General features: G+C 34.1%; 4 protein-coding genes and 1 non-coding gene across 7 annotated transcripts in view; 2 read left to right on the top strand and 3 right to left on the bottom strand.

Moving 5' to 3' along the window:
- Nucleotides 1–238: 238 nt before the first annotated feature.
- The window catches only part of LOC144555599 (putative glucuronosyltransferase Os01g0926600), a 33,860-nt gene continuing 6,429 nt past the window's right edge, over nt 239–27,669 (top strand). Inside the window, exon 1 of the mRNA XM_078304002.1 lies at nt 239–251. The gene's annotated coding sequence lies outside the window, so the exon portion shown is untranslated. The remainder of the gene's footprint in view (nt 252–27,669) is intronic.
- Nucleotides 937–1,008, bottom strand: TRNAP-AGG (transfer RNA proline (anticodon AGG)). Its single transcript has one exon. It is a non-coding gene; the product is annotated as a tRNA-Pro (tRNA).
- On the top strand, nt 7,341–11,773 carry LOC144555517 (uncharacterized). 2 transcript variants are annotated; one of them, XM_078303904.1, is made up of 5 exons: nt 7,341–7,497; nt 7,573–8,170; nt 10,324–10,440; nt 10,680–11,224; nt 11,318–11,773. In XM_078303904.1, exons 2-5 carry the CDS (start codon nt 7,583–7,585, stop codon nt 11,640–11,642), a joined length of 1,575 nt encoding a protein of 524 aa, XP_078160030.1. In that variant the 5' UTR covers nt 7,341–7,497; nt 7,573–7,582; the 3' UTR covers nt 11,643–11,773. The 2 variants fall into 2 exon arrangements, with proteins under 2 accessions (XP_078160030.1, XP_078160022.1); XM_078303896.1 differs by having other exon boundaries at nt 7,381–7,497; nt 11,330–11,773.
- On the bottom strand, nt 13,705–15,984 carry ATMAK3 (Acyl-CoA N-acyltransferases (NAT) superfamily protein). The gene is made up of 4 exons (XM_078303884.1): nt 15,717–15,984; nt 14,975–15,095; nt 14,827–14,882; nt 13,705–14,181 (listed from the first exon to the last, which is right to left on the bottom strand). The coding sequence occupies exons 1-4, from the start codon at nt 15,927–15,929 to the stop codon at nt 13,945–13,947; spliced, it is 627 nt and encodes a 208-aa protein (XP_078160010.1). The 5' UTR covers nt 15,930–15,984; the 3' UTR covers nt 13,705–13,944.
- On the bottom strand, nt 18,001–23,100 carry LFY (floral meristem identity control protein LEAFY). Of its 2 annotated transcripts, none has more exons than XM_078315427.1 (5): nt 22,848–23,100; nt 22,123–22,201; nt 21,846–22,009; nt 20,908–21,311; nt 18,001–18,507 (listed from the first exon to the last, which is right to left on the bottom strand). In XM_078315427.1, exons 1-5 carry the CDS (start codon nt 23,068–23,070, stop codon nt 18,094–18,096), a joined length of 1,284 nt encoding a protein of 427 aa, XP_078171553.1. In that variant the 5' UTR covers nt 23,071–23,100; the 3' UTR covers nt 18,001–18,093. The 2 variants fall into 2 exon arrangements, with proteins under 2 accessions (XP_078171553.1, XP_078171546.1); XM_078315420.1 differs by having other exon boundaries at nt 18,006–18,507; nt 20,908–21,320.

Raw genomic sequence — 27,669 nt, 5'->3', positions numbered from 1 at the left:
TAAGATTTTTGTGAAAGGAGAATTTTTTTTTTAAATAGTTAATTAAATTTATATATATTTATTAATTATATATTCGATAAAATATAATAATTTAACTTATGGTTTCTAATAGTCTGACTTGTAATTTTTGATTCTCTAACCAATAATTCTAATTTACCAATCATAATTAAAAAAAATTATTTTAATTTTAAATTAATCCCAATTACAAATCAAATATTCTGAGAGGGGAAAAAAATTTAGAGAGAGGTAAAGTCGATCGGAACGTTCTGATCTGCACTAAAATTCAAAATTCAGAAGAAGCAACTGCCCCTCCCCTAGAACCATGTGGGTCCGTCCCTGCCACCCATCATATTTTAATGTAAAATTGTATCGGTTGGATCACTTTAAAATTAGTACCGCTTCAATTTTTAAAAAATATATATAAATTCATTCGTCTTGTCCCGTGTAGCTTGTGTGCTACACGGCAAAAGTTTCTCTAAATATTTTTTATGTATTACAAAAAGGATAATCAAACAAACCAAAAAGTTTTACAAAAACATCAGAAAAAAAATAAAGACTTTTTATGTGAGGGGTTGGCACCCTAAATTAAAATGGTAGCAAGTGGAGAGGGTTTTACAAAGGTATAGAAAAAGCTATCAAAAATACGGCTACATGTAATGTGAGTATGTGACTATGTGAGCGAATGAAAAAAAAGGTGGCTTTTTAGCAGAAATGAAGAAGTTTAGATAAATAAGAGAATTGATAGATGAGAGAAGGAACGTCGTATGTATAGATTGTGCATAAAATATATATAGGTAAGTATAAATTTCATAAATAAGATTAAGATAATATGAAGACTTTGAAATACATCTTTCTTAGTCTCTTTTTTATCTCTTATAATTTATTTATTTTCACGCGAATGAGAAAACATATAAAAAAAGCGAAAACAATTAAAGTGGGGCATTCCGAGAATTGAACTCGGGACCTCTCGCACCCTAAGCGAGAATCATACCACTAGACCAAATGCCCTTTTCGAAATAGTTTTTCTTCATTAACATTTTATTCTAATTCTTTGATGGCTTCGAGTCTGCCCCCACATTTATCACAGCGTTTCGTCCAACAAGAAAACAATGTATTTGCATGGACCAACTCTATATCTGCCTGTGTTACTTTAATTTCTGCTGGGGAAGTAAAATTCACTTGTAACTAGTTTGACATGTTACAAAATGAGATATTTTTTTATGAGTGAGTCTATGGTACTATGCATATTACGATTTGTTACTGTGCTATGGCTCTATATTTGAGTTTTCAAATTCTAATGGTTGATCCGAACCGTTCATCTTGTTTTCCATATTGATATGTGTTTGGAGACCAAATTTTACATTGTTTTGAAATTTTTTTTTACTATTTTTTAGATTTATTGAAAATCACTGTTTTTGGATGGTCCAGAATTTTTAGATCAAGTGATTTTCTAAATATCTAAAAAAAATTTTAAATAAAAATTTTTCAAAAAATGTAAAATTTGGTCTCCAAATACATATTAATATGAAGAAAATGATGAACAGTTCGGATCGACCGTTAGAATTTGAAAATTCAAATATAGAACCGTAACACTGTAACAATATGCATAGTACCATAGACTCACTCTTTTTTTATTTCCAAATTTTTGCTCGAGTAATTCCCGATGCACAACTTTTTAGAAAATTGAACCTAAGACAAAATATTTATTGTCCCAATCTCTCTCCTCTGTCTATACTCTAGAGAATTCGCACCCTCTGCATTAAGGGACCGAATCACCTGCCCCCTGCGGGAAAATCCTGCCCACACATAGATTTAACCATTGGATATGCTTTGAGATCCATGCTGTGATGAACTGCTTGATGAAACAGAAAATTGAAATGCTCCTCCGTTAGCTCCTTTTTCTTCCAATACTCTCTCTCTCGTCTTGGCCTTCCGCCTCTGTGTTTCTCCTCTCCATCTCGCTCGCGCATCGCTTCTCGCTCTCTATCTTACTCTCCATCTTGCTTCGCGCTTGCCTAACATGTTTGGGTCTGTTATTTTAGTTTGGTCAAAGGTGTGTATCAATCCTTTGAAGAAGATTGGATCTGTTATTTTAGTTTCAATTTCATGGTTTTAGTTTACTTGTTAGTATTTCAACCCTGACATTTGTTTATGTCTTCTATCAATGTTTATAAATTTTCATGTATTTATTTTGATTTATTTTCAGTTCTATGTTCGGGGGTTGACGAAGTTTGACTTTGCTCTGATTTTTAGTGAACTGAGATAGAATAATTCATTTTGTTAACCCAAAATTATAAAATTTTATGCAATCACGCTTGTCCAACCATGCTTTATATATGCTATGAATTTCATGAATTATTTTTAACATAAACTTGACTTTACTAGTATGTAAGTTTAAAAAAATCTTACTGCTGCCATTGAAAAAAGAAATACATTGGTGAAACTACAAAAATACATTAATAAAAATCCTAAGCAAATAACAAAAAGCATTAATAAAATCATGTAAGCAGGTCCCTATAACTCAGTTTGATGCGCTCGGCACACCTCCGTGACTGATTTGTAGTCCGTTAAATAGAAAATTGGATCTGTTCATCCGAGTTCCACCGGCTTATCATACCCCCACCCCTTCTATTCTAAGAAGTCCTTCCCTCAACTGCACTATGTATTATGAATATAGCATAATCCAGCTGTCCTTCCATACTGTTTTCTGTCATGCTCAGATCACTTGGCCGGCTCCACACACTCTTCTTGTGAATTAAAGCTAAAATTCCAAAAGTAAGATTGATTATAAGCTGGTTTACTACTCTCCTCTGAATCTGCTGGCTCCTCTTCTCATAATAACAATGATTAGTCTGTTTAGTGTATTCTATTCCTTAGCTTGACTGTTTTGTCATATTCAGTCTTTGATCCTTTTACTATCTATATCTTGCTTAGATATATCTGTTATACTAGGATTGTTTTCCTAGTTTAGTAAATCTTTTATATTTTTGCAGGTTAATTTTTTGCTTAGAATTAGTGATCTGTATTGATTCACTATTTGTTTTGTAATCAAGCTATTCCAGTTTCATAATGAAACAGGTAGGTTCATCCACTTTTGTCAAAAAAAAAAAAAAAAGATTGATTATAACCAAGTCCAATAGGATTCTCTTCTCCATTGGCTTGATTAATTATTTAAATTGGATTAAGTGTCTCCATTCTCCAAATATGATCATCTCAATGTCTGCATAAAAATAAAGTCAAATTAGAAACGTAGATTTATCGCTGAGAATAAGAAAAATATACGAAGTACCTTTGTTCCTCCAGTATACAAGTACTTCCCATCTTTAGGAAAAGAACCTGACAATTCAAAACATCAACAAGTCTAGTGCAAACATATTGCTCTAAGCATAAGCAGGAGCAAAGCAGATTGATGACACAGTGCGCCATACCATACTGGTACAGTGGTGCCATTACCATACCATACTGGTACAGAGGTACCATTACCATTCCGTACTGCGTAAAACTTCGAAATGCACACTTAAATTTTGAAAAATGCAAATTTTCAATTCTAGTCCAGACTTTATCCGAATTTCCAGATCAATCATACAAACAAACATGTTTATTCCAAGCATACCAAGTAGATGAAAAACAAACAGTAAAACAAATATAACTTAATAAGCAAACGTGTTTATTCTAAGTCTGTAAAAGTTACAAAAGAAAAAATAAGATAAACATCTAAAAACAAAAGTTACTAGTCTGTCCAACCTTAGATTAAATTGATGGTTGTGCAGGCCACTAATTGGTTGGATGCTAATTGAATCACAACGCCATTTAATGCTCTAGGAATAGAAAGATAAGACTCCAATTTATAATTTGTTTAGATAGCAAGAGAATTTCTAATCTCTTAATAAGAATCAGCACATGAAATTGACATAATAGTTATTTCTCAATCCAAGACTAAACACCACTATCCAGTCCAACAAAGCAAAAATGTATATCAAAGTTTTAGCAAAAATGACAAAGATTGACAAAAAATTCAAAAAATTGAGATAAAATAGAAATTTTTAGACTGAAAGAGTACTGCATACTTGAGGGGCACCAAGAAGAGTGTGAGGAGACAACTTGAGCGGAAAGAGGGTAAATTTGGTAAATTCGTCGACTGTGCTGAGCCATGGCGAGGCAAGGCGCGACTGGGAGAGCGCAGCGCGTCTGGGAGAGCGCAGCGCGTCTGGGAGAGCGCAACGCGTCTGAGCGAGAAGCGGCACGAGTGGGAGAGCGAGAAGCGATGCGCGAGCGAGATGGAGAGGAGAAACGCAGAGGCAGAAGGCCAAGACGAGAGAGAGAATCGGAAGGAAAAGGAGCTAACGGAGGAGCTTTTCAATTTTCTGTTTCATCAAGCGGTTCATCACAGTGCGGATCTCAAAGCATATCCAACGGTTAAATCTATGTGTGGGCAGGATTTTCCTGCCCATAAGGGGGCAGGTGATTCGGTCCCCTGCATTAACTTAAAAAGGAATCTCTTAAGTTAATAAATTTGAACCGTCTGATTAGCTTTAAAATTCGTACGAATTAGATCTGCATTATTATTAAAGACCTTCATAAATTTTAGGAGGAGCCAAATGAGCTCCGTTTACAATTAGACAACCAATGTGTATTAACTCAAAAGATGCTCTTTTGAGTTAATGCAGATTCCTGTCTATACACTTCACATGAAAACTTTCATTCACTTTACAAATCTCTCTCTCCTCTGTCCATACACTTCACATGAATTCCGGACCAAAGTGATTCTGACAAAAAAAATATTATTTCAGATATCATTTAAGCATTTGATAAGATACAATTTTGTTAACAATTTCATTCAATTAATAAATGCAACAACTAAAAATTCATTTTATTAAATACATCCATTAGATTATATTTACCTCATTAAATACAATTTACTTAGTTATAAAAGTAAATATTTATATTTCATAAAATAATAATTGAGTTCAGCCAATGTCATAACGTTATAATTTCAGCTTAAATTATAACGAGCCAGTTTTTGTGATTTTAAAGACCGAACAGTAGATCTGAATCGCTCAACATGATCTCCATATTAAAATGTGCTTGGAGATCAAATTTTATATTTTTTGAAATTTTATACTATTTCTTTAGATAGGTACAAAATCATTGTTTTCAAATAATTATGTACCATCCAAAACAATGATTTTGTACAAATCTAAACAAATAGTTTAAAAAGTTTAAAAAATATAAAATTTGGTCTCCGAGGCTCTAAGTCCATTTTAATATGGAGATCATGTTGAGTGGTTTAAATCGACTGTTCGGAGTTTGAAATCGCAAAACCTAATTTGTTATAACTTAGATTGAAATTATAACATTATGACATTAGACAGACTCATAATTAACAAATGTTATTATGTTAATCTACTTTATTTAATTGTAATAATAATATAATTTTTTAGTATAATTGTATAATATCAATTATTTTGAAAAGAAAAATAAAATTTTCTACAACTAATATCACAGTATAACCGAACACTCATTCAGCACGTTCTCATAACCAATCTCATGCATCTTCCGATTTTTTTATTTTTACCCAAAAATATTATTATTTTAATTAAAATACCCAGCTTTTCGCCGGAATTTTAAAAATACCCAACCCGTGGAATTTTTCCACGGGTTGAAATTTGAATTCCCACCGTGGAAAAATTCCACGGACCAGACCCATTTTTTTTTTTTTTTTTTTTAAAACAGAAATTTGTATTTATTTTTTATTTTTTGTATTGAAATATTGGATATATTTCTTTGAAAATAGATGGAATACAATATAATTTGATTTATTAGAATGACTGCAACAAATATCCCGGATCAATATTTTTCAGATCGGATTTTTCGCGGCTGTAAGAAAAATTAATATATTTCTTTATGTGTTATTGGAAAAAAATAAAAATGCTTAGATTCCGAGTTATTGATCCCGGTTCAAAAGTCACTTCTATGTAATCTAAAAAATATTATGATCTTTCTAGTACATTTAATTTATTAAAAGTTATATCTATTTTGAAAAAAAAAACAAAAACTTTAATTTATTTAATTATTATTATTCAAAAGTTATATCCACGGGCCAGATCCATTTTTTTTTTGTTTTTGTTTTTTAAAACAGAAATTTGTATTTATTTTTTATTTTTTGTATTGAAATATTAGAAATATTGGATATATTTCTTTGAAAATAGATGGAATACAATATAATTTGATTTATTAGAAAGACTGCAACAAATAACCCGGATCAATATTTTTCAGATCGGATTTTTCGCGGTTGTAAGAAAAATTAATATATTTCTTTATGTGTTATTGGAAAAAAATAAACATGCTTAGATTCCGAGTTATTGATCTCGGTTCAAAAGTCACTTCTATGTAATCTAGAAAATATTATGATCTTTCTAGTACATTTAATTTATTAAAAGTTATATCTATTTTGAAAAAAAAACAAAAACTTTAATTTATTTAATGATTATTATTCAAAAATAATTCTCAAAATAGACAAAACTTTTAATAAATTAAATGCACTAGAAAGATCATAATATTTTCTAAATTACATAGAAGTGACTTTTGAACCGGGATCAATAACTCGGAATCTAAGCATTTTTATTTTTTTCCAATAACACATAAAGAAATATATTAATTTTTCTTACAGCCGCGAAAAATCTGATCTGAAAAATATTGATCCGGGTTATTTGTTGCAGTCTTTCTAATAAATCAAATTATATTGTATTCCATCTATTTTCAAAGAAATATATCCAATATTTCTAATATTTCAATACAAAAAATAAAAAATAAATACAAATTTCTGTTTAAAAAAAAAATGGGTCTGGCCCGTGGAATTTTTCCACGGTGGGAATTCAAATTTCAACCCGTGGAAAAATTCCACGGGTTGGGTATTTTTAAAATTCCGTCGAAAAGCTGGATATTTTAATTAAAATAATAATATTTTTGGGTAAAAATAAAAAAATCGGTGCATCTTTGTACGTTTCCACTTTTCTAAAAGTAGATTTTCGCCTTCGTCAAATTCCATTCTGTGCAATTCCGGCCCTCCAGACAATTTTAAAGAAATCAAATTTTATTTTTTGTCCCTTTACAAATTATGATTCAGCAAATTACCAAGTTGAAAAAAATGTTTGGTTCCTTCAGCGACGAGATCCTGAAAGCTGTTTTTTCTGGTGTCAGTACAGTCTGCAAAATGCATAATCTCGAAATAGTCGATTCATTGCCTTGTATGTTATTTTTAAATAATTTCTATAAATAAATAAAAGGGTCTGCCACACTTGCTTGTATGGGTCCGTGTTGCCTAGACGGCTAGACACCGACACAGCGTGTCAGTCTCCAGCAGGATCAGGATCTCCTGGATGATCAATTTCGGATCACACCTGCTAAGACCTCTCCAATTGGGTGTGAATCTACGAAATCAGCAATCGTCGGCCTTATAGCGTCCTTTAAGCATCTCTGTCTCTCTGCGAATTTCAGGTAGACTTACTAAACCCTAGATTTTAGATTTTGGTCTTTGTCAATCCATTTAGAATCGATCTGAATTGGAATTAGACTAGCGATAATGGTCAGGAAGAGGTCAACAACGGGTCCTAAGGCTGATCGACCATCGTCTAGTTCAACCCCCTCCCAGAAGTTCAAGAAGAGGAGGAATCTCAAGAAGCGACCTCAGGAGGCCATGGTGGATACGGGTGCTCCAAACTCTGACCCCAAACCGACTGATAAATCTGACCCCAACCCTAGCTTGGTATCTAGTTCATCTCCTAACAATAGTGCTAAGAGAAAGGCGTCTGGTGCATCTCCTGATGGGAGTGCGAAGAAAAAGGCATCTGGTTCCTCTCCTGACCGGAATGATAATAGAAAGGAGGAGAAGAAGAAATTGGATAGGGAGAAGGATGCTGAAAGGGACAGGCCAGAGAAGAGCTCTGGTTTTATCTTCATGTGTAGTGGCAAGACAAAACCAGAGTGTTATCGGTATCGGGTTTTTGGTTTGCCAAAGGGTCAATTGGAAAGTGTTAAGAAAATTAAACCTGGGACAAAGCTGTTCTTGTATGATTTTGATCTGAAGCTGCTGTATGGGGTGTACAGGGCGACCTCCAATGGAACGTTGGACCTGGAGAGGGACGCCTTCCTTGGCCGGTTCCCTGCACAGGTAGCTTTGCCTTTATTACCTTTTTAGTTCAATTTCATATTAGATTGAGATTTGATTGTCAGAGGCTTTGTTACCTTGGCATGATACTGTGTTTGGACATAATCTGACCAAATGTCTTACCATTCATGAATGGACCTCCTTTACTGACCTGTGTTTGGGCAGGTTATTCCTCCTTTACCTTTGCAGGACATTTTTTGGGCATGATTTGACCCAAATGGCTTGTCAATAATGGAGGGTTGACTTTATCAGCTCATGTCTGGAAAGGTTATTTCTCTGTTATGAATAACCAGACCTGATCCAACCCAGTTGTGTCTCCAATTAGTTTGGTTGATATGATTTGGTCAGATTGGGTAAAGGAGTGTTAAAAGAGGAAGGTGCATGAAAGTGCAGCCAAAATATTGAGAATTTAGTAGGTCAAGTGACAAATATTACTAAAAGTTATATCTAGTTATTAATTTGGACTGCATTATAGTTCCTGTGATCTTATTGATTAGTGATGTACCTGGCTGGTGCTTCTGGACTTTTTTTTGTTTAATTATTGCTAGGGACAATCGAGATATGCTGGTAGTAGGAAAATAGATTGCTAATGCTATATGGGTAGAATGGTTATAAGATTAATATTCCAGAGCCAAAGTATTTTGATGGTAAATGTAGTACAAAGGTAGAACTCATTACTTGGATAGTGATGCTTGACATTTGCTTAGCTTTGAAGTTTTGCATTTGATGCATAGCCAAAACCATAGGTTCATACTATTATCTAGGTTTTGGCTTGCTCTCCCCTATTCAATTTGTATGTTCTATTGTATTTGATGCATGAACAATACGAGACATACTTTGCTTTGCTTGTCATGATAGCTTTCTTCTAAGGTCCCACATTTACTGTAATAAAGAGCTCAGTAAGAGGAGGGATTCCGTGCCATTACCTCTTGGTGGCACCACATACCACTAACTTGTAATCCAAAATTTGTGAATTGACCAATTCAAATTGTTTGAACTTCTCTTTTTTTATCTAAGGCCTTCTTTAGAGAGGTAAGACTCAATATCCCAAGATGTGATAATTTCCCTTTATTCAACATTGTAATACTCCTTAGATACCCTCTCATCTCCTTAATGAAATTCTCTAAAATTTCAAATGCCCCTTGTGCCTTGAGGGACATGAACCCATTCCATATAGGAAGAAAATAGTGATGCCACCGAACATTTATGCTGGACACCGTTAAACTGGTGAACTTAATTTGCATCAGTTGTGATGGATGTCTGTAGAAGATCATCTATATGGATGGAGAAGTAATTCATAAGTTTTGGAAGTGTAGAAGATCGAATGATGCTTACATTAGTTACAGTTTTCTAGTGCTTCAATTTTTAATAAAACAACTGCAAATGAGCTGATTTATGAATAGTAATGTGGTTTAGAAACACCCAATGGTTTGAACTGATCATTGAGCCACAAGTGGCTAAATTTGACCTGACCCCATTTTTTTTAAAAGTCAAATTGATTCGAATTCGACCCAACCTGACTTTAGGCTACCCGAGACTCGAACATTCTCTGAAGTTGGAAAACATGATATCAGACCCATAACCCTAGAACAACAACAACAACAACCAAGCCTTTAGTCCCAAGCAAGTTGGGTTAAGCTAGAAATGAAACCCAACAGGAGTCAATTTTGGGTTTCATTTCCATAAAAAAGGCTGTTTTTTTACTGCTGGCTCACCACGCCTATCACAACCCTCCTTTTTCCTGGCTTGGGACAAGCTGTGCAGAAACTAGACCCATGACTGATTAAGTACCAAAGTCAAACTGACTCAATAATGATTCGGCCGGTCTCATGTTGCTTTAGAAGTAACTAATCTCACTCAACCCGGAGAGTCTGACCGATCTGGCTCGACCCAAACTCGATTTTACCTGATTTTTTTTTTTAAAGTTGAATTGACTTTTCTACAAACATCCATCAACTGTGCACATTAAAAAAGATTCAAATCTCAGATTTTATGTTATTGCAGAGGTAGTTTACATGATTTGAAATTTTGTTGAATTTTTTCATTGGAATCTTGATGTTTACAAACCATTAACTATGATATACATGTACTTTTTTCATGTGGAAGTTTTCAGATAAGTGCATTACATTTTTTTTATGCATGACATATATGCATAGGTAAAATTCAAGATTGATCAAGACTGCTTGCCCGTTCCAGAGAAGACATTCAAGAAAGCTATTATTGATAACTATAATAATAAGGGCAAGTTCACTCCTGAGCTCAATAACAAGCAAGTAAGTTGTCTGATCTCATGAAAGTTTTGTTGTGCTTGCACATATATATTTTTTCCTTTTCCAAATGATCATGCCAATGCAATATATATTCTCTCTTAAATTTATGCATAGCTGCCTTGGATACTCACCAAGTTGGCACATAGTAAGATATATCTCTGTAATTTTCTGTTTGGAGGCAATAAGTAGCTAATACATACATATCTTTTCAATTTTTTGACTTCAAGATGTGCATTTGGTAGGTGAAAAACTTAAAAGCATTATTTAAACCAATCCCTCTGCTCCAGCCAGCACCAAGGCCCCGTACCCCGCCCCCACAAAAATCATACATATCTGTATATGGGTCACACCACTCTCCTCGAACTGAGCCCCCACAAAAATCATACAGATCTGTATATGGGTCACACCACTCTCCTCGAACTGAGCCCCCCCAAAAATCATACAGATCTGTATATGGGTCACACCACTCTCCTCGAACTGACGAACCACGTTATTTGCTGCACGACACTGACCCACGTTACATTCGACATGCGCCTCCGTTAGCACCTCAGCAAAACGAGGTGTATGTGCGCTACCCGCCCCCACCAGTGGAGTCAAGGCATGCACCTGATTATTATTTGACTGATCCGCTACATCATGCCCCTCCGCTTGCAGAGCCACTGCACTATGCCCCTCCTGCTGACCCGGTTTACTATGCACCTACCACTGACCCAGGGAGCTATGCCTCTTCTCTCAGTAATCCGTACCAGCATTCGTACTACAATGAAAGTCCCTTGCCAGCTGAACGGTACTCATCTTACAACTTGTCCTTTAAATAAACTCTCATAGTTTTAACAAGAAATAACTTGATGTACCTCTTTTTCTTTGTTTTTAATTCCAGTGTTGTTTATAGAGGTTCCCCAGAGATGGTCCCCTTGAGGGAACACCATGGCAATAGGGACTACCGAGCCCTGAGACCGCAAGAGGTGGACACAGCAGGTTACAACCGTGACCCATATGACCCATATCACCTTGAAATGTCTTACAGGAATCCAACTTATGCACCAGCTGCTGATCCGACACACCCACCATTACCAGTTTCTTATTCAACCCATCATCCAAGTGCATATGACTTGGATCAAAGCCGGGGCTATTCAGGGCAGCAGTCAATCGCTCCTGCCTCATCTCTCTACTCATTTGCCAGTCATTCCCAGTCATATAGGTGATTTTGTGCTGTGTTGGCAGCTCACTGCACCAAATGTGCTCTTTAGAATGAATTGTTGTATTTGTATGAGATATGGCTGTTTGGCACAACATTGTAGATCATTCTGTTGGCTAATACTTGGTTGTTGGTTCCTCTTTTAGTCTTTTGGTGTTATCACCATGGTTTCTCCCTTTGGTGCATAATGCATTGCAAATAATCTGCATTAGTATAAATTTGCACGTGGTGTATTTCTGGTTAGGTTACTATTTAGATTGTTTGAAGAAATCAAGTGATTTGAATTTTCAGAGAAGCTATAAATGAATCCCAATTCATAGCCAGATAAAAGAAAATTAGGTTAACCAAAATTCTGGGTTGTCTTATGTGTTTTTCCTTTGTTAGAAATGTAAGATGGCATAAGACTTACAAGAGCATGTATAAAGATAGGAAGTTTTTATTTATGGATTTAAAGTCAAAAGTTGTCACCATAGTTCCTATTGTGAGTAGAAAACCTTGTGCGTTTGGATTGGGAGTGGGTTAGCGAGGTTAGCAGCTCTTCCCAACCTTTCATTGGAATAGCATAATACGGGTTACTGGGTTAGCAGCTATCCCGAACAGCTACTCACCCATCCAAACACGGAATAGAGTTGGGAATAGCTCGCTTTCCCGGGTTAGCATTATTCCTCTATGATCCAAACACACGTGATGAATGAATATGAACACAAGCAAACAGTTAAATGAATTTTTTATTTTTATTTTGTTTGGACTGAGTTACTCGAAAGATAAAAAAAAAACACGCCTTTTAAGACGAGACTGCTTTTACAAAGGATGGAAAGAAAACGGACTAAGCTATTTTTCATGAAATTGTGGGCGATAAACTAAAAAAAAAAAAATCAACATGTGTTTTCTAGTTTTTCTATGACAAAATAGCTTGTTATTAATATTACTCATCTTTCTTTATTCATGGATAGTCTCATAGTCCTGTGCTTTTGCCTCGTACATCTAATCTATGATTAATTCTCGCATCAGTTTATATAGCAAAATTTATGTTGCACCAAAAGTGGTGACCCTACAAATGCCCTTGATTCACAATCAGCATTCAGCACAGAATATCAACCTAAAATGAGTTACAAAACTCGTCACATTTGATCAAATATGTATGTTATTATCTAATCGGTTGTGCTGAATGAACAAATTTTCACGAGCAAGGAATGTTCTTAACCAGAATTCCATGAATTCATATTCCTTTTAAACTTTAGGCTCTGATCGAAATGACTTTTCTCTTCGTCAAACACGAAATGGAATTCACAAATCCTCTGATTGGAAGGCCATAGCTAGGTGAAAACGCCGTATTTTCAAGGGAAAAAGGTCTTTCTAAAAGAGGTCGGATTTGGCGAAAAACGAATTGGTGCTGAGGAAGAAAGAATGCTCGTGTCCTACCTTCCCTTCATTCAAAACTGACAGGGGTATCAACACTTATAGCTTGTGAGAACCTCCGATAACAACATCGATTTCATCTCCGCCTCGGTACCAGCAGTATCAACAGTTATAACATCATCAAAACAAAATCACTACCAAGGAGTGATCTTTGTTTTTCGCCTTTTTAATGTTCTCTTTCGTTCACAGCGTAGGAAACCCTAGCTATGGTTATGAGTTAGTAAATATGAGGAAATCTATGGGATATATTTTTATTTTTATTTTGATTAGTACCAAAGGTTTAAATAGCGTTTATCGCGTCATAGCGGACTAATTAAAAAAACAGCGCTATTCTCAAATAGCGCCGTTATAGCGCAGAATAGCGCGCTATAGCGTTGATAGCGCCATAGCTTTTATGGTCTGAAAACGCTATAGCACGCTATTTAGAAACTTGATTAGTACCCATCTATGTGATATTTTTATTTTTTAGTGATAGTAGACTGAATTATCCTCCTCAGATAAAGTTTCTGATCAAGGAACTTCAATTCTAAATCAACTCTATTCTATTCTATTCTAATAAATTGAAATGAATTTTTGTTAGATTTTCTTCCGATCAGAAACCTTAGGGTGTTAACTTTACTAGAAGAATATTCTACTTTGTATAATACTTATGTAGTCATGGTTGATATATTTTTCTCAAATAAATTTGCAACATTGACATAATTTCATCACTTAATTATTACAAAATAGCCCTCACATTATAAATTCCCAGTTTTGTAATACAAGCCTAAATAATAAAAAACACAGGAACTTTAAACCAACATAAGCAAACATGGCGCAGTTACGACCAGTTTGATACAAAACAATTATCATGACCTTGTCCATCGTGTACATATTGGGAGAGGTCAGAACTAACCATAATATGTCAGAGATTGTATTTGAGAGGTTTCTGGAACTTCGCTAAAGGCTCTTTCTTCTGTGCCTGGAAAAGTATCAATACTGGGATCTGGTCGAGGGAAAAGAAGCTTTAGGCGAAATGCATCCACACCATTCAAATAGTACCGATACAATCTCTTTGACCTGATGAAACCAAGCCGACCATATAATGCTAGCGCTCCATTGTTTGTCACCTCTGCTTCCAGTGTCACCTGCATGATGAAGAAATAAAAATGTCAAATGTAATAGTTGCCTGTTAAAACACAAAGCAGCAAGCCTATTCTCCTACTGAGGTAGTATGTCACATGACCAAATTACCCTTATTCTTTTCTGATCATTTGTGTATAAATGATGAGAAGTAGTCAGGGACAGAACCAGAAAATTTAGATTGGGGGGGATGAAAAGTAAAATGTATAATGCGGATAAGTGGGATTTGAACTCAAATCTCCACAAACACAAAGGGGAGTTCTAACCACTACACTACAACCACACATTTAACATTTTATGAGAGGGGCTAAATCATATGAACACTTTTAAAAATTATATCGTATAAAGAATCAAATTGTATTTATAGGGGTGGCTAAGCACCCCTTGGCCTATGAGTAAATCCGCCCCTGGAAGTAGCAATTCTTGTTGTCTTCTTTTGAGATAAATGAGCATATAGGAATTTTTCTTGAATAGTTTCCTGGTTGTGCAATGTAATATGTTCACAGTTATTCTAGAGACACTACAGTTCCCTAAAATAAAAGGAAATATTGATGAAATAAAAGAACTTCGAATTTTCCTTGTAGTGAAATTCCTTGATAAGTGCCAATACCAAGACAAACAAAATATAAATGGATTTAAAAGGAAATTACTTCATCACAGCCAGATTCCATCATCACCCGGATGGCCCTAGTCACGAGCTCAGTTGCTGCCACATTAGTAAATGAGGATTAGTAGTTACTCATTACAAAGGAAATACCTAAAACAGACAAATTAACAAAAAGAAAAAAAAAATATTACCAATTCCTTTTCCACGATAAGGTTTAATAACAACAAGCATGGCAATATAACCTCTGAAGGTGCTCCTATGCTCCCCCATCTTGCACACCACAGTCCCGACACACTTCCCCTTGTGAAACGCCTACACAAAATTTTGCAAAACCAGAGAGTCATGTCATAAAATAACTCCTATGATCCAGATCCTAAAAATTAATCATAAACGCATCTAGTTGCACACAAATAGGGTATCAGTTTATCACACTATAAGTACAATCATCAAATACAAACCTTCCTTTCAGATCACTCTGAAATACTAGCCATTTCAGTATAAATCATATCCTCTACCAGGTATATTTCCAATGCTCGAGAATATTCCTCTACATCATATTATAAAGTACACACAATCACACATTGGAGGATCCAGTAAAAGGGATTCATGATTCAAAATATCTGTGCTTATACATAATTTTCTATATAGTTTAGAGTAAAATTATATGGGCACTATACTTAGCATGAAATCTTTTTATGATTTGACCCCCATAGTTGGAAAGCCTGGCTTTGCCCCTGAGCACACATCACATTATAAGTACAGAGATCAAACTACCAACTTTTCTATCATACCACAGTGGATATAAGCCATTTCAGTACAAATCAAATCCTTTAACAGGCATTATTTTGAATATTGTACAATAGAATTCCTGTACCACCGTATGAACAAACCTGGAACCGCAAGCAGAAAGAAAGAGGGGTATGAAACACATACTAGGAAAGTGAGATTAGGCCAGATATAGACGAAATAACGATAGGTGAAGATTGAATAAGGCTCGCTCAGCTCTTCATCGACTAATTTCATAACAAGAGGGAGGTGCTGCTCACCTCCATAACTCACATACTCTATCTCCTCCTCCGCTCTAATGTCCTGCGCCGCCTCCTCCGCCCCTTTCGCCAACGCCGCCTCCTCCGCCTTAGCCGACATATCGACCTCCGATCGTTCTTTCACGGGAGCAATCAAATCATTGTGCGAGTCCAAAATTACGTATTCCCCCTCTAAGATTCATAATATCATATTTGTCCCTCTAAATTTCAAAAACTCACACTTCATTTTCTTGTCTTTTTTATTAAAACTCAATTTAAGTTTATAAAGAATTCATTTTACTCTTTATTAGAAAATAAAAATATATAACATATTTAAATAAATGTTAGTCTTCTAATTGATCGGTTTTTCGAGAACATGTGATTCATTTATCTACTTTTGATACTTACACAAGTGTATAATGAAAATATCACTATGCATATGTCAAAATTAGATAAATAAATTCATTTGTTCTCGAAAATTCACCAAAGACGGAATTTTTCTTAAACATGCTACATACATAATTTTTTTAATAAAGAGTATTTTTTTAAATTTAAAATGAATTTCAATAGAAAAGACAATAAATTTGTGATTTTTTTTGTTTTAATTTAGAAGGGTTAATATGATATCGTGAAATTTAGAGAAACATGTATGTAATTTATAAATCTTTGAGAGGTATAGATGAAAAATCCTCCTCTCATTTTTTTAATTTTTTTTTTCTGACGGGATGTAAATTTTGAAGTAACTTTTTTATTCGTAGAAATTATTAAAATAAGACGTATGAAAAATAGAAAGAGTATTGTTTTCAACAAATAAAAAAATATATGATTTATTGAGTCCAATTCATATATTATAGATCGGACTCAATAATTCAGAACTATGTTATTTTTTTTTTTTTGAGTTTGGATTCAAACCTGTCCAATTAGAGAAAAATCAAGCTCTGGTCCACAGATAATTCTAAAAAAACATAATATTTGAATTAGATCATTGAGTCAGATTCATAAATTTTGAATTGAACTCAATGAGTCAATCTTTCTATATTAGTTAAAAAAGAGACTCTTTTTATTTTTATATGTCTGGATTTAATAATTTTCATGAATAAAAAATTTCCAATTTTGAAGTCACTGTTACAGGATTAGATATTATTTTTTCCGTTCGGATGGGCTGAGTTAATGGTTCAATTATGTAAGTATATTTATTCTATTCTAAAGGGCCGACCCATTCTAGTTCTTTTTTACTTTATTTTTTTTTTGGTTGCACAAGTCTCATACTAGTTGAAGTTTTTATAAGAGGCAAAGGATAAATATGAAAAGATAAATCAACTACATTGTTGTATATTAGATTATTAGTAGTACTTTTAGAGGGTATCAGTTATTATAGTTTAGTTGGGTGATGGAGGTCATGTATGTAGTATGTACCAGTTGAAATGGTACCAGCTGGTTAATAGTTACTGGTTTTCTTTTGTTTGTAATATGGATTTGTTTCTGATTGACAAAATCCGCGGCACAATTTAAAAAAAAAATAGAAAAGTAAAATTGTTTTGCTAGTATATATAATGGTGCTTTTTAATTGAATGGACTTGGCTGTTTTTTAATTTTCTTCTATATTTGCGTTCATTTGTTGAGATCAATGTAAATATGTAATATAAGATTTATACTCTTTGCCAGTTATAAGAGTATCTTTTTGGAATAAGGCTACGGTTGCATAGAGGGCTACGGTGCTACAGTGCTACGGCTTAATATTTGAGTTTTTAAAATTCTAACGGTTGATTCGAACCGTTCATCTTGTTCTCCATATTAATATGTATTTGGAGACCAAATTTTACATTTTTTAGAAATTTTTTACTATTTTTTAAGATAGGTAGAAAATCAAATATCTGAATGGTGCATAATTTTTTAGATCAAGTGATTTTCTACCTATCTAAAAAAATAGTAAAAAAGTTTCAAAAAAATGTAAAATTTGGTCTCCAAAGACATATTAATATGGAGAACAAGATGAACGGTTCGAATCGACTGTTAGGATTTTGAAAACTTGAATATTGAGCCGTAGTACCGTAGCCCTCTATGCAACCGTAGCCTTACTCATCTTTTTGTTAAGAAAAGCATGCATGCACTTTCTATGCAGTTTACTAGCAAGAATACAAAAATATATTCAAAAGCAATTACTTTGAGAATCAGAAAGAGTGCTTCAGATTCCTAATTAAGCTTAAGCATGAAGATCGATGTCTTTCAATACAAATCTTGGAACATAAGATAATTAAGACAATTCATACAAGAACATGACATAACTAGAAAATAGGTGACGGCGACTGAAGCGGACCACCAGAGCCCGAACCCAAGATCGTACCAACTGTACCGGGAGCAGCTATAGAGACATTAGTTGAAGCCGCATTACTACTTGCAGTATGGCATAATTGGCGAAGCTTGGTTGGGACGTACCAGATCGAGAGCCGAGGGTGTGAATTGAAAACTGCATCAATGTCCCAACCGTGCCGAGCCGAGATGTTCACTAGAGGTTCATAGCATGCTTGCCTCCATGCCCCGACATTCTCTCGCCTCTCCTTGAAGGCCTTTCGCAATGCATTAGATGCCTCTTCATCGAGACAGTGTAGCGCATAGCAATGCACGTAATGCCGCATCTTCGGCTTGTTGATGTGGCTCGCACCAGCCTTTTTTGCATACCGAAACACCTGATTGGTGACCTAAATAAGCAAAGAAAGAAAGTTTTTTTCATTGAATCAAATCACTTGCTCTGTGATCTGATCAATCAAATTAATTTCGCAGAGACAAACAATTAACTTTCATTGAATTTTCTCCTGAAAAATGAGCAAAACCCAGAAGTGCTAGGTTCCACATGGTCAACACAGTTTCCTACTGTGGGACCCACACCACAAGCAAGCAGCTTTGCCAATCAGACATTTATCTTATACAACTGTTGTAATGCACCGTACATTTATATTTCTTTTTCAAATTAAACTGAAAGATCTCAAAAAAGAAAAAAAGAAAAGCGAAAAAGGAAATTAATCCTGATAATTTCGCAGAGAAACAATAAACTTTCATTGAATTTTTTTTTTTTTTTTTATGCAGTGATCATATTATATAAGTTACAAGATGTAATTAGCATATACGACTTTAAACCATATAATTTGTGTTCGTGTGTGTATATATATTTTTTAAAACAAATCTAATGCAATTGATATCCTTTAGAGAGCAGGTTTTATTAACATGTTCCTCATCCTTCACAAATCTTCTATCTAGCTGATCAATTATAACTATAACTATCACACTTTTTCAAACAACACTGCGAATGTAATTTTGTAGGTTTAATACATAATGAATTATATGGATGAGTTGGGTTTAAGCCAAGTTAAGTTATATTAATATTATATAATTAAATATTATTTGTCTTGTGAAATCTGAAGAATATATATATATATATATTTTTTCAGAAGGTAGAATAGTACAATTATTGCAATATATCCTACATGAGGAGGGTTCAAATGCCTCCACTATGCCTCCATTTTTTAAAACTTTAATAACTCAAAATTTAAAATTTAAAAGTCAAAATAAAACCGTTAGATGTGATCTATATTATTTTCTCTATGTGCTTATAAAAAATTATCACATTTCAATTTTGTTTTTGTGTGAATCAATAAGTTCAAAAATCAACTTCTAGAAATCATTCACATTAGTACGTTTGTTACAAGCTCTTGATGACAATCAAAATAAAATTGAAATGCCATAATTTTTTACACGTATATAAATAAAATGATGTAGATCACATCTAACGGTTTTATTTTAACTTTTAAATTTTTAAATTTTAACAATTAAACTTTTTACAAATAGAGACATAATAAAGACACAAAAAATAAAGACATTTGAACAATCCTCATCCTTATCATAAAACCTTAAAACCTTGAATACTTATACTTGCATGAGGGTTTAGCAGTTCTAGAAACTATAGAGGGCCTAGGTGAACCAGGTGTAGGAAAGGCTAGAAGAAAAAAAGAAAACTATTCCCGGTGCGAATCTTTGACGCAACAGTGGCCCCTCTCGGAGAACACTGTGCACTCATTTGATTTCCACCTAATTCTAATTCCACATACGAACTATACGACTTCGTACGAAAACCCAAAACTTACTCACACCTGTAGTCTGCTGTAGAGATCCAATACACCGACGCGTCAAATGTAAGTACACTATATGGTAGATGCAAACTTGATATTAGTTCTGCACAAAACGACGTGATTTGAAGTGACACGTGGCCTGAAGCAAAAGAGGGGCTGCTTATCCAAAGGCATTGGCTTGGCGTCCGTAACTCGCCCGATAAGACAAGTCAAGGAACCCAGCTTTCAGTCCAATCAGAACCTGACACGTCTCCCTAACCCATAAAAGTTCCGTACAACATTACTTGCAACTATCACTGCCTCGCACGAGACAGAAGCGAGCCGCTATGAGAAGAGACATCATCTCCTTGGGTTTTGTAACTAATTAATAACTTCCTTTTCTTTCACTCAAAGAGAAACTCCATTTAACTAAAAACATTCCTTTTTTTGCAGTGCAGAGACCTTGTATATTTCAATCAACTAAGTATACAAAAGCAGTGTTCTCTAACTAACTGGAATGTATTTATATGGTGTGAAAAGATCTGCATTCAGACATTTTGACATCGTTCATTCATCGTTAGAAATTGGGTTTTGTTCGAACAACTTTGAACAAATTTTATTCAAAATCGGATTTAAATCATTTGACTTCAGATTCGTACAAACGAATTTAGAATTAAATAACTCTGTCCGTAAATTGTTTGCATGAACTTTCACCGGTTTAGATCCGACTTTTACATAAGACTTTGTTCATATTGCTTTGACAAAAACTCCCCTGGCCCCGGCCCCTTGTTTGCTACATAGCCATAAATTTTTTTTCTCATAAATGTTCTAAAGTTAAAATATTTCTGAAAATTATTTGGTGCAAGTGCAACTTCTTACAGAAAAGGGTTAAGAAGAAGCATCAATAATAGCAAGTGAAGAATGCAAGAGTATATAAAAATTCAGATAACTTAAGAAGAAAGTTTGTAAACATAATATATATAAGTGCATACATACCTTGGTGGGGCACTTCTGGCCATGCTGCCGAGAAAGAGCCTGGACTTGAACAAGGAAGAGGCGACATTGCTCGTACAAGTGGAACAAATAATCTAGTCCATTTTTTTTTGCGCGTGCCACCTCACCCGGCTCGGTCACTATAAAAGGGTGTTCTCTCTGCCTCTCGTTTCCGCCATCTCTCTCTGTCTCTGACGACTCCGACTCCCATCCTCTCCCTCGCCTATCATCGGCGTCTCCTTCCTCGAGCCGATCGATTTCTTCTAGTATACTTTTGTGTTTCTTGTTTCGCGGATTACTTGTCTTCTTGATGTTGTTGGTTTTGGAGTTGGAACGGGAGGCACAGAGCCAACCGTTCCTGCTCCTGGTCTCGCCACCGCTGCCTGCTGCCTCTTGCACTGGCTCCTCTGAGAGCACTAATTTCCATCCAATTCAGGTTTTGTTAATAATAATGTTTCTATATTGTTTATCTATAGTGCATATATAATGCATACAATATTACAACTCTTTGATATAGTTGTTTAACGGTTTTCAACTTTTCATGGTTTAGTACTTGTACTTGCCTATTAGCTGGGTCATTTAACTGTTTGGCAGCTAGCAAGATATAACAGTAACAACTAACAAGCTTTCTTTGACCCAATAAAAAAACATTATTAGGCTTTTGATCTTCCACCTCGGTCATAAATCATATAATTTTTTTAAAAAGAACAAGGATGGTAGTGCACAAAATGACAAGTAGCCTAGCTAGTTGTAGCCTTTGGAGAGAGAAATAGAGTCACATGCTTTTTACAGTCCTAAATTACAGCTTTTGTTATCTATTTCTGTGTTTAAGATAGAGTTTAGCTAGGTCTCATTCCTGAACGTTCTTCACAAAATTATAACAGACTCCGGTTGTGTACCCCTAAATTAAAAAAAAAAAAAAAATTTCTGAACAATCATACCTTCTTGAGAGAGAGCATCAGCATTAACACTTCCATGGTGTTGCAGGAAACCTAGTTGCTGCAACTGTTCACCTCCGAGTAACTGATGGTGCTGGTGAAGCCGGATCATCCGTAGTCCCTCCAGCCGGCCTCTCTCAGCTCGTATCGCGGCCTTCAGCCCGTACCTTAGAATAAGAAGTTAATTTAACAATGTATGATAGGCTTTAATTTTTTCAACCAAATAAATTAGAAATTTTTTAAGAGAACTTAATTTAAAACAGATTTTTTGTTGGCCCACCTCTCTCCCAACATTAGATCCCATCTAAACACATGAGCTAATGTTGCCATCATCTCATCCAACTCACCATCCGTCATCCCTACATAACATAAGGTCATAAGCCACCAACAAAAAGAAAAGAAAAAAAAATAAATCATAACATAAGTGTTAATGCACAGTGAACTTCACACAACACTAGTGTCACTGTTACTATCTACTGTTCATAGCCCACTTTTGACTTCCATTATAAACCTCAACGGATGTTTATATGGCATTCGCATGGCATCTCCTTATTAAAAACAGAGCATGACAAAAGTTTGTAAGGGACATGGTTTACTTTGTGCAAAAAAGTTTGGAACTACACCATTTCTGACAGTATTTCATATTACGACCTTGATTCTAATTATGTTGCTTACAAACAAGTAATGTTCACATAACGGCTACATATTTGATAAAATATACGCAATGAAGAACCTTATATATAGGTAGGTGTTGGAAGGGAAAGGCTATTTTGCACGTAGTAATGAAACAAGAAATTAAGAGGAAAAAAATGATGTCCAAAAAAAGAAAAAAAAAAAGTATTTTCTTTGCTTGCATAAAAGAAGAAATTAAAGGTGCAGAGCAAAAGTACCTTCTATTATTTGACATATAAAATCATAATTGTTGTTCAAAGAAAGGTTGCACAACTATATATGAAGTCAAAAAGGAAACAAAAATAAATAAATCATTTTAATGTAAAATTCTACCTATCAAAGTGCTAGATGTGAAGCCTAGTTCGCCTATACGAACCATGGTGGCGTAGCGCACACCGTATCCATCGACAAGCTCGTCGAGGTCACGAGGCCGATCATACTGCATGATAGGTGGTGGTGAAAGGGCGACTAAGGGAGGTGGTGGTGCTGCTGACGTGGCACCACCGGAAATGGCGGCTCGTTGGTCCCACTTGAATGCATCTCCGGCGGGGTCCATTATTGATTGATTTGATATAGGCTTGGTTTCTCTCTCTTTCCACTGAAGAGGCTGAGCTCGAGTACTTGCTGCTTGCTGGTTAGTGTTTACTGTTACTTTGGCTGTTGGAGGCTTTGGTACGTCTATTATAGGGAATGGAGCTCGGTCAAATGACCACAATGCCCTTTTGCACTAAAATAACATAACAGAAAAACAAAAATGAAAATCTTTTAAATTAGTTAGATATTCTGATTTGTAAGTTTGTAGATTGCAATTCCAATGGGATTACTGGATCCTGTTATTACGATCCCAACCATTTAACTTTGTTAAGATTTGTGTATGAAAAAGTTTCTTCATTGAGATTCGTGCACGAAAAACTTTGAATGGTTGAGATCGGAATAACAGGACCTGTTATTCCATTGGAATCACAGCAGATTTATTTCCTTCAAAAACAAGATCTGTTTTCAGTTGTTACTCGTTCAATCCTCTAAAAAAAAACGAGATTTTGTCATGGCATTACATAGATATTTTTTTTAAGAAAATTCAACTCGTACTCGATTTCCGTTAAATTATGAGTGTGCGCGAATCTTAAAGTAAAAAGTGTCCGTGGTTTGACTATTTTGTCCTTTATTAAATCAATGAAAAATCAATAACTGACATTATAAAAGAAAATTATAAGAAAAAAAACTATGACAAGACTCAATTATTTCTTTAAAAACATAAGATTCAAGATTCTTTAATTCATTTTAAGTGCGGACAACAAATTTCAAATTGTATAATTATTTGAGTCACTAGGATGAGCATGTTCTTGTTAATTGTATAATTATTGTATTGATGATGACATCTGATATGATACTTAAATATAATAATTGATACTTTTTTTTGCATTTACTGATCTGCCTCTTAAAATATTTTGATCAAGTGACAAAAATACATAATCTCTATGATGAATGTTATGAGTTTCAAATTCAGATATTTTTTTTTTATTGTAATGACAAAAATATTAAATAATCGAGTGACTTGAACTCCAACCTCTAATAAAAAAGAGATATTTCGAGTGACATACACTTTATAAAGCATCGTAACGCATCTACAAAAGACGAAATTTAATTTTTGTTGGCAAATTTTTTTCTCAAAAGAAAAATAGCATTCTATTTACAACTTAACCTTTGTTGCTTCCTAGGTTAGATATGACTCTTTAGCATATTTTACATAATTGCAAGGTTAGGGGCGGACCATAGTAGAACAGGGGCAGTCGCTTTTTTTTTTCTGGATTTTGAGTTTTAGTGGTAATCGATCAGTACCGATCAACTTTGTCTATCTTTGAAATTTTTTTTGCCCCCCTCTGAATGTTTGATTTGTAATTCAGGTTAAATTTAGTGTTAAAATCAAAAAAAAAAAATCTTGACTTATAATTGGTAATTAGAATTATAAGAAAACATCAAAAATTATAAACCAGAGCATTGAAAAATATAAGTCAAAACATTGTTTTTTTTTTTATCGAGTACACAATTAGTTGATGAGTTTAAACCCGATTCGATATTTTTTTGTCTTCCTGACGAAAATTCTAAATCCGCCCTGTGCAAGGCTACATTTTATTTTGAATCAGTAGGAAAACAAAAAAAATCATATACATCATGGAACGACGTTGAATTAAATAATAAAGAGCATCTAGCATTGCACCAGATTCAACTATATACTTCTCTGGATTGATGAACTAAGAATCTGGATTTATTCAAAAAGAGAGAACAGTGGCATATGGCGCCATAGCAGTGGCACTGGTTGATGGTTCAGTCCTTGATAAAAGATGAGAAAAAAAAGCTGTGAAGAGGCCAAAGAGATGTACTATGAATTTGTACTGGCTCACATATCACAAGCCGAAAAGTTCTATTTTTTATGGTTTCATCTCCTGCTCGTTTCCCAACTCAAGCGCTTGGTCGAATATCATACCATTTTGACTACCTTCAATATTATTTTATCTGACATTTATGCCCCGAGCATGCATGTTTATATAATATTTTTGGTACTGTACCAGTGGTACTGAAATTACTGATCTCAAATTGATCATGTACGTATGAACTTAATTTCATCAGTGTCACATTACTTCGATCATATTCAAGATTTGATAATTTATCGCATTTTTCTTCCGAATTTATTCGGATAATACAGTGCAAACAGGTTGCCACTTCTGTGCGACAAATCTAATTGAAACAAAAGATCATATCATGTGGAAGTGTTTCTATGCAGTAAGATTATGGAGAGAACTCCTAACACATTACAATATCTTTGTACGTTTCAATTGAAGCATATTGCATGTTTGAACGAGAAGTATGCATGCTATGACAATAACAGAGAGGGATCGTTGGAGTATACTATTGACTGCGGGGACTTGAGTTCTCCAACGTGAGAGAAATATATTTTAATTTTTTTCAAACAAACATTGTGAAGTGCATTGTTGATAAATTATGCGACCTTAGATATTTATAAGTGAATGAATTATGTATAAAATATTATGTAATTTATTATAATTAAAAATAAATAGAAATCTTCGTAAATATTTTTTCCTTATTAATATATTTGTTGACATCCACCAACTTATTAAAAAAAAAAAAAAATTCATCGGTCAGGTAGCTTGGATACTCACTCTTGGACGCGTGCTGTAAGATGGTGATCAAATTAAAATGGAGCCCAAAATGTATTCTACGATAAGGCTGCATTGCGATTCAAAATTTGGGCCTATTAATGTTGAGTTTCAGATTGAGAATGGGATCGATTTATACATATATATATTTTTTTGTAAAAAAAGCCCATTTCATTACAAAACTGTTAAAATTATAAATTATAAACAAATATAAAAGCATGTTCAAGCTGACATAGTCAGTCTCACCAAAGGAAAAACACAGAGGCCCATGGATTTGTGCATTACATTATAGCAGTACGATTGGAAACCATGAAAACAGCAAACCAATAGCACTGATGAATTTGTGCTCTGCATATATTTGGTCTCTTTGATTCGTTCAATTAGGCATCCTGATTTCAAGTACTGTGATTATTTATTGATGATTGTGGAACTCTTGAATGGAGGTGTAATTATGTACTTGATTGTTGATTAATGATTGCCTGATTCCTCAAACATTTTAAAAGTATATGCATCTCAACAAATTAGTTGCTTCTTTATTCAGTGAATAACCATTACCATCAAGCTAAATAGAATTTTTTTTGTTTTAAAATTATAATCTTCTGTCTCAAGTTAAATAGAAGTACAACACAATATGGTGCTGCGGTCAAAACTCAAGAAAGGTTATAAGAGTAATTTCTTACAATTATGATATTTTAATAAAAAAAAGTGCAACTATTCCAATTGACGGTGTGCCGAACACATGTGAAATAGAGTAGAAGAGTTGTTAATTCTTAATTCCATAACCCTCTTTTCTTCTCTTATTCCATGTTTTGCCGAACAGGGCCAAAAAGAACTAACAACACTCCACATAGGAGTAAGCAACAAAGCATAAGCTAGGGACTAGTGCCATGTTTTAAACATACATCAATGCACAAACTATTATTCGTATACAAATACAGATATAGATCATTATTCGTACATGTATTTTTTTTTGGAAGCAGCTAACAGTTTCCCAACTCCAGTTCCCAAAAAATTTCCGGATATTTTCAACTAATTCTGTAAACATCAATACTAAATCCTGTAAACTAATTCAACAAATCATGTCAACATAAAAACGCGTGAAAGCTGTCAAAAATGCGTGAAAGCTGTTGAAAACGCATGACAGCTGTTGGGGACTACCTCCTGTGAACATACACATAGTATCCTGTGAACATACACATATTATCCTGTAAACATACACATATTATCTTATAAACATACACATATTATCCTGTAAACATACATATTGTACTTGAAATTATGGCAGTTGTGACAATTAAAATCGCGTCATAATTAAGCTAAAAAGGGAAGACTTTTATATGCGGAGATTTTCGGAGGATTGTAGCCCGGGAACGTTACCTTTTCTCTTTTCTTTTTTTAATTTCGGATATCCGTTTGTACTAATTCGGATTTGGATAAAGATACAAATGCAAATACGAATAATTATTCGTATCCATATTTTTTTATCCGCTTGTTTTCAATGACTTACTGTATTTTTTTATTTAGCATTTTTGTTCTTTTTGTTTCATATTTATGTTGTTTTTAACATATGACTTTCGCAAATATAATTACCTCAAATCCAAACATATTATTTTGTTCACCATAATAATTGAATGTCTAATATATATATTTTATGTTATCTTTATGTTCTAAAAAATATTTTATTGAATAATATATTAATTTTGTCACAATTTTTAAATTAAGTATTCAAATTATATACATATTGACAATTATATATGTATTTGTATCCGTTTATTATTCAATTTGTATTTGCGTTCGTTTAATATCTGAATTATATTCGTATCTTAAAAATATATGTTTAATATCTTATTTGTATTAAAAAAAATAACGATTGAAAGATGAAACTTCGAATTTAATCTCGGTCCTCCAATCAAATGATATGTCTTCTTTTGATTAAATGCATCTTTTTTACGTGTAGAAGTCTAAATTGAATTAGAAAT

This window comes from Carex rostrata, chromosome 1 (assembly GCF_964058835.1).
Source record: "Carex rostrata chromosome 1, lpCarRost1.2, whole genome shotgun sequence".
Lineage (NCBI taxonomy): Eukaryota > Viridiplantae > Streptophyta > Magnoliopsida > Poales > Cyperaceae > Carex > Carex rostrata.
This window is presented reverse-complemented; position numbering and strand designations above follow the sequence as displayed.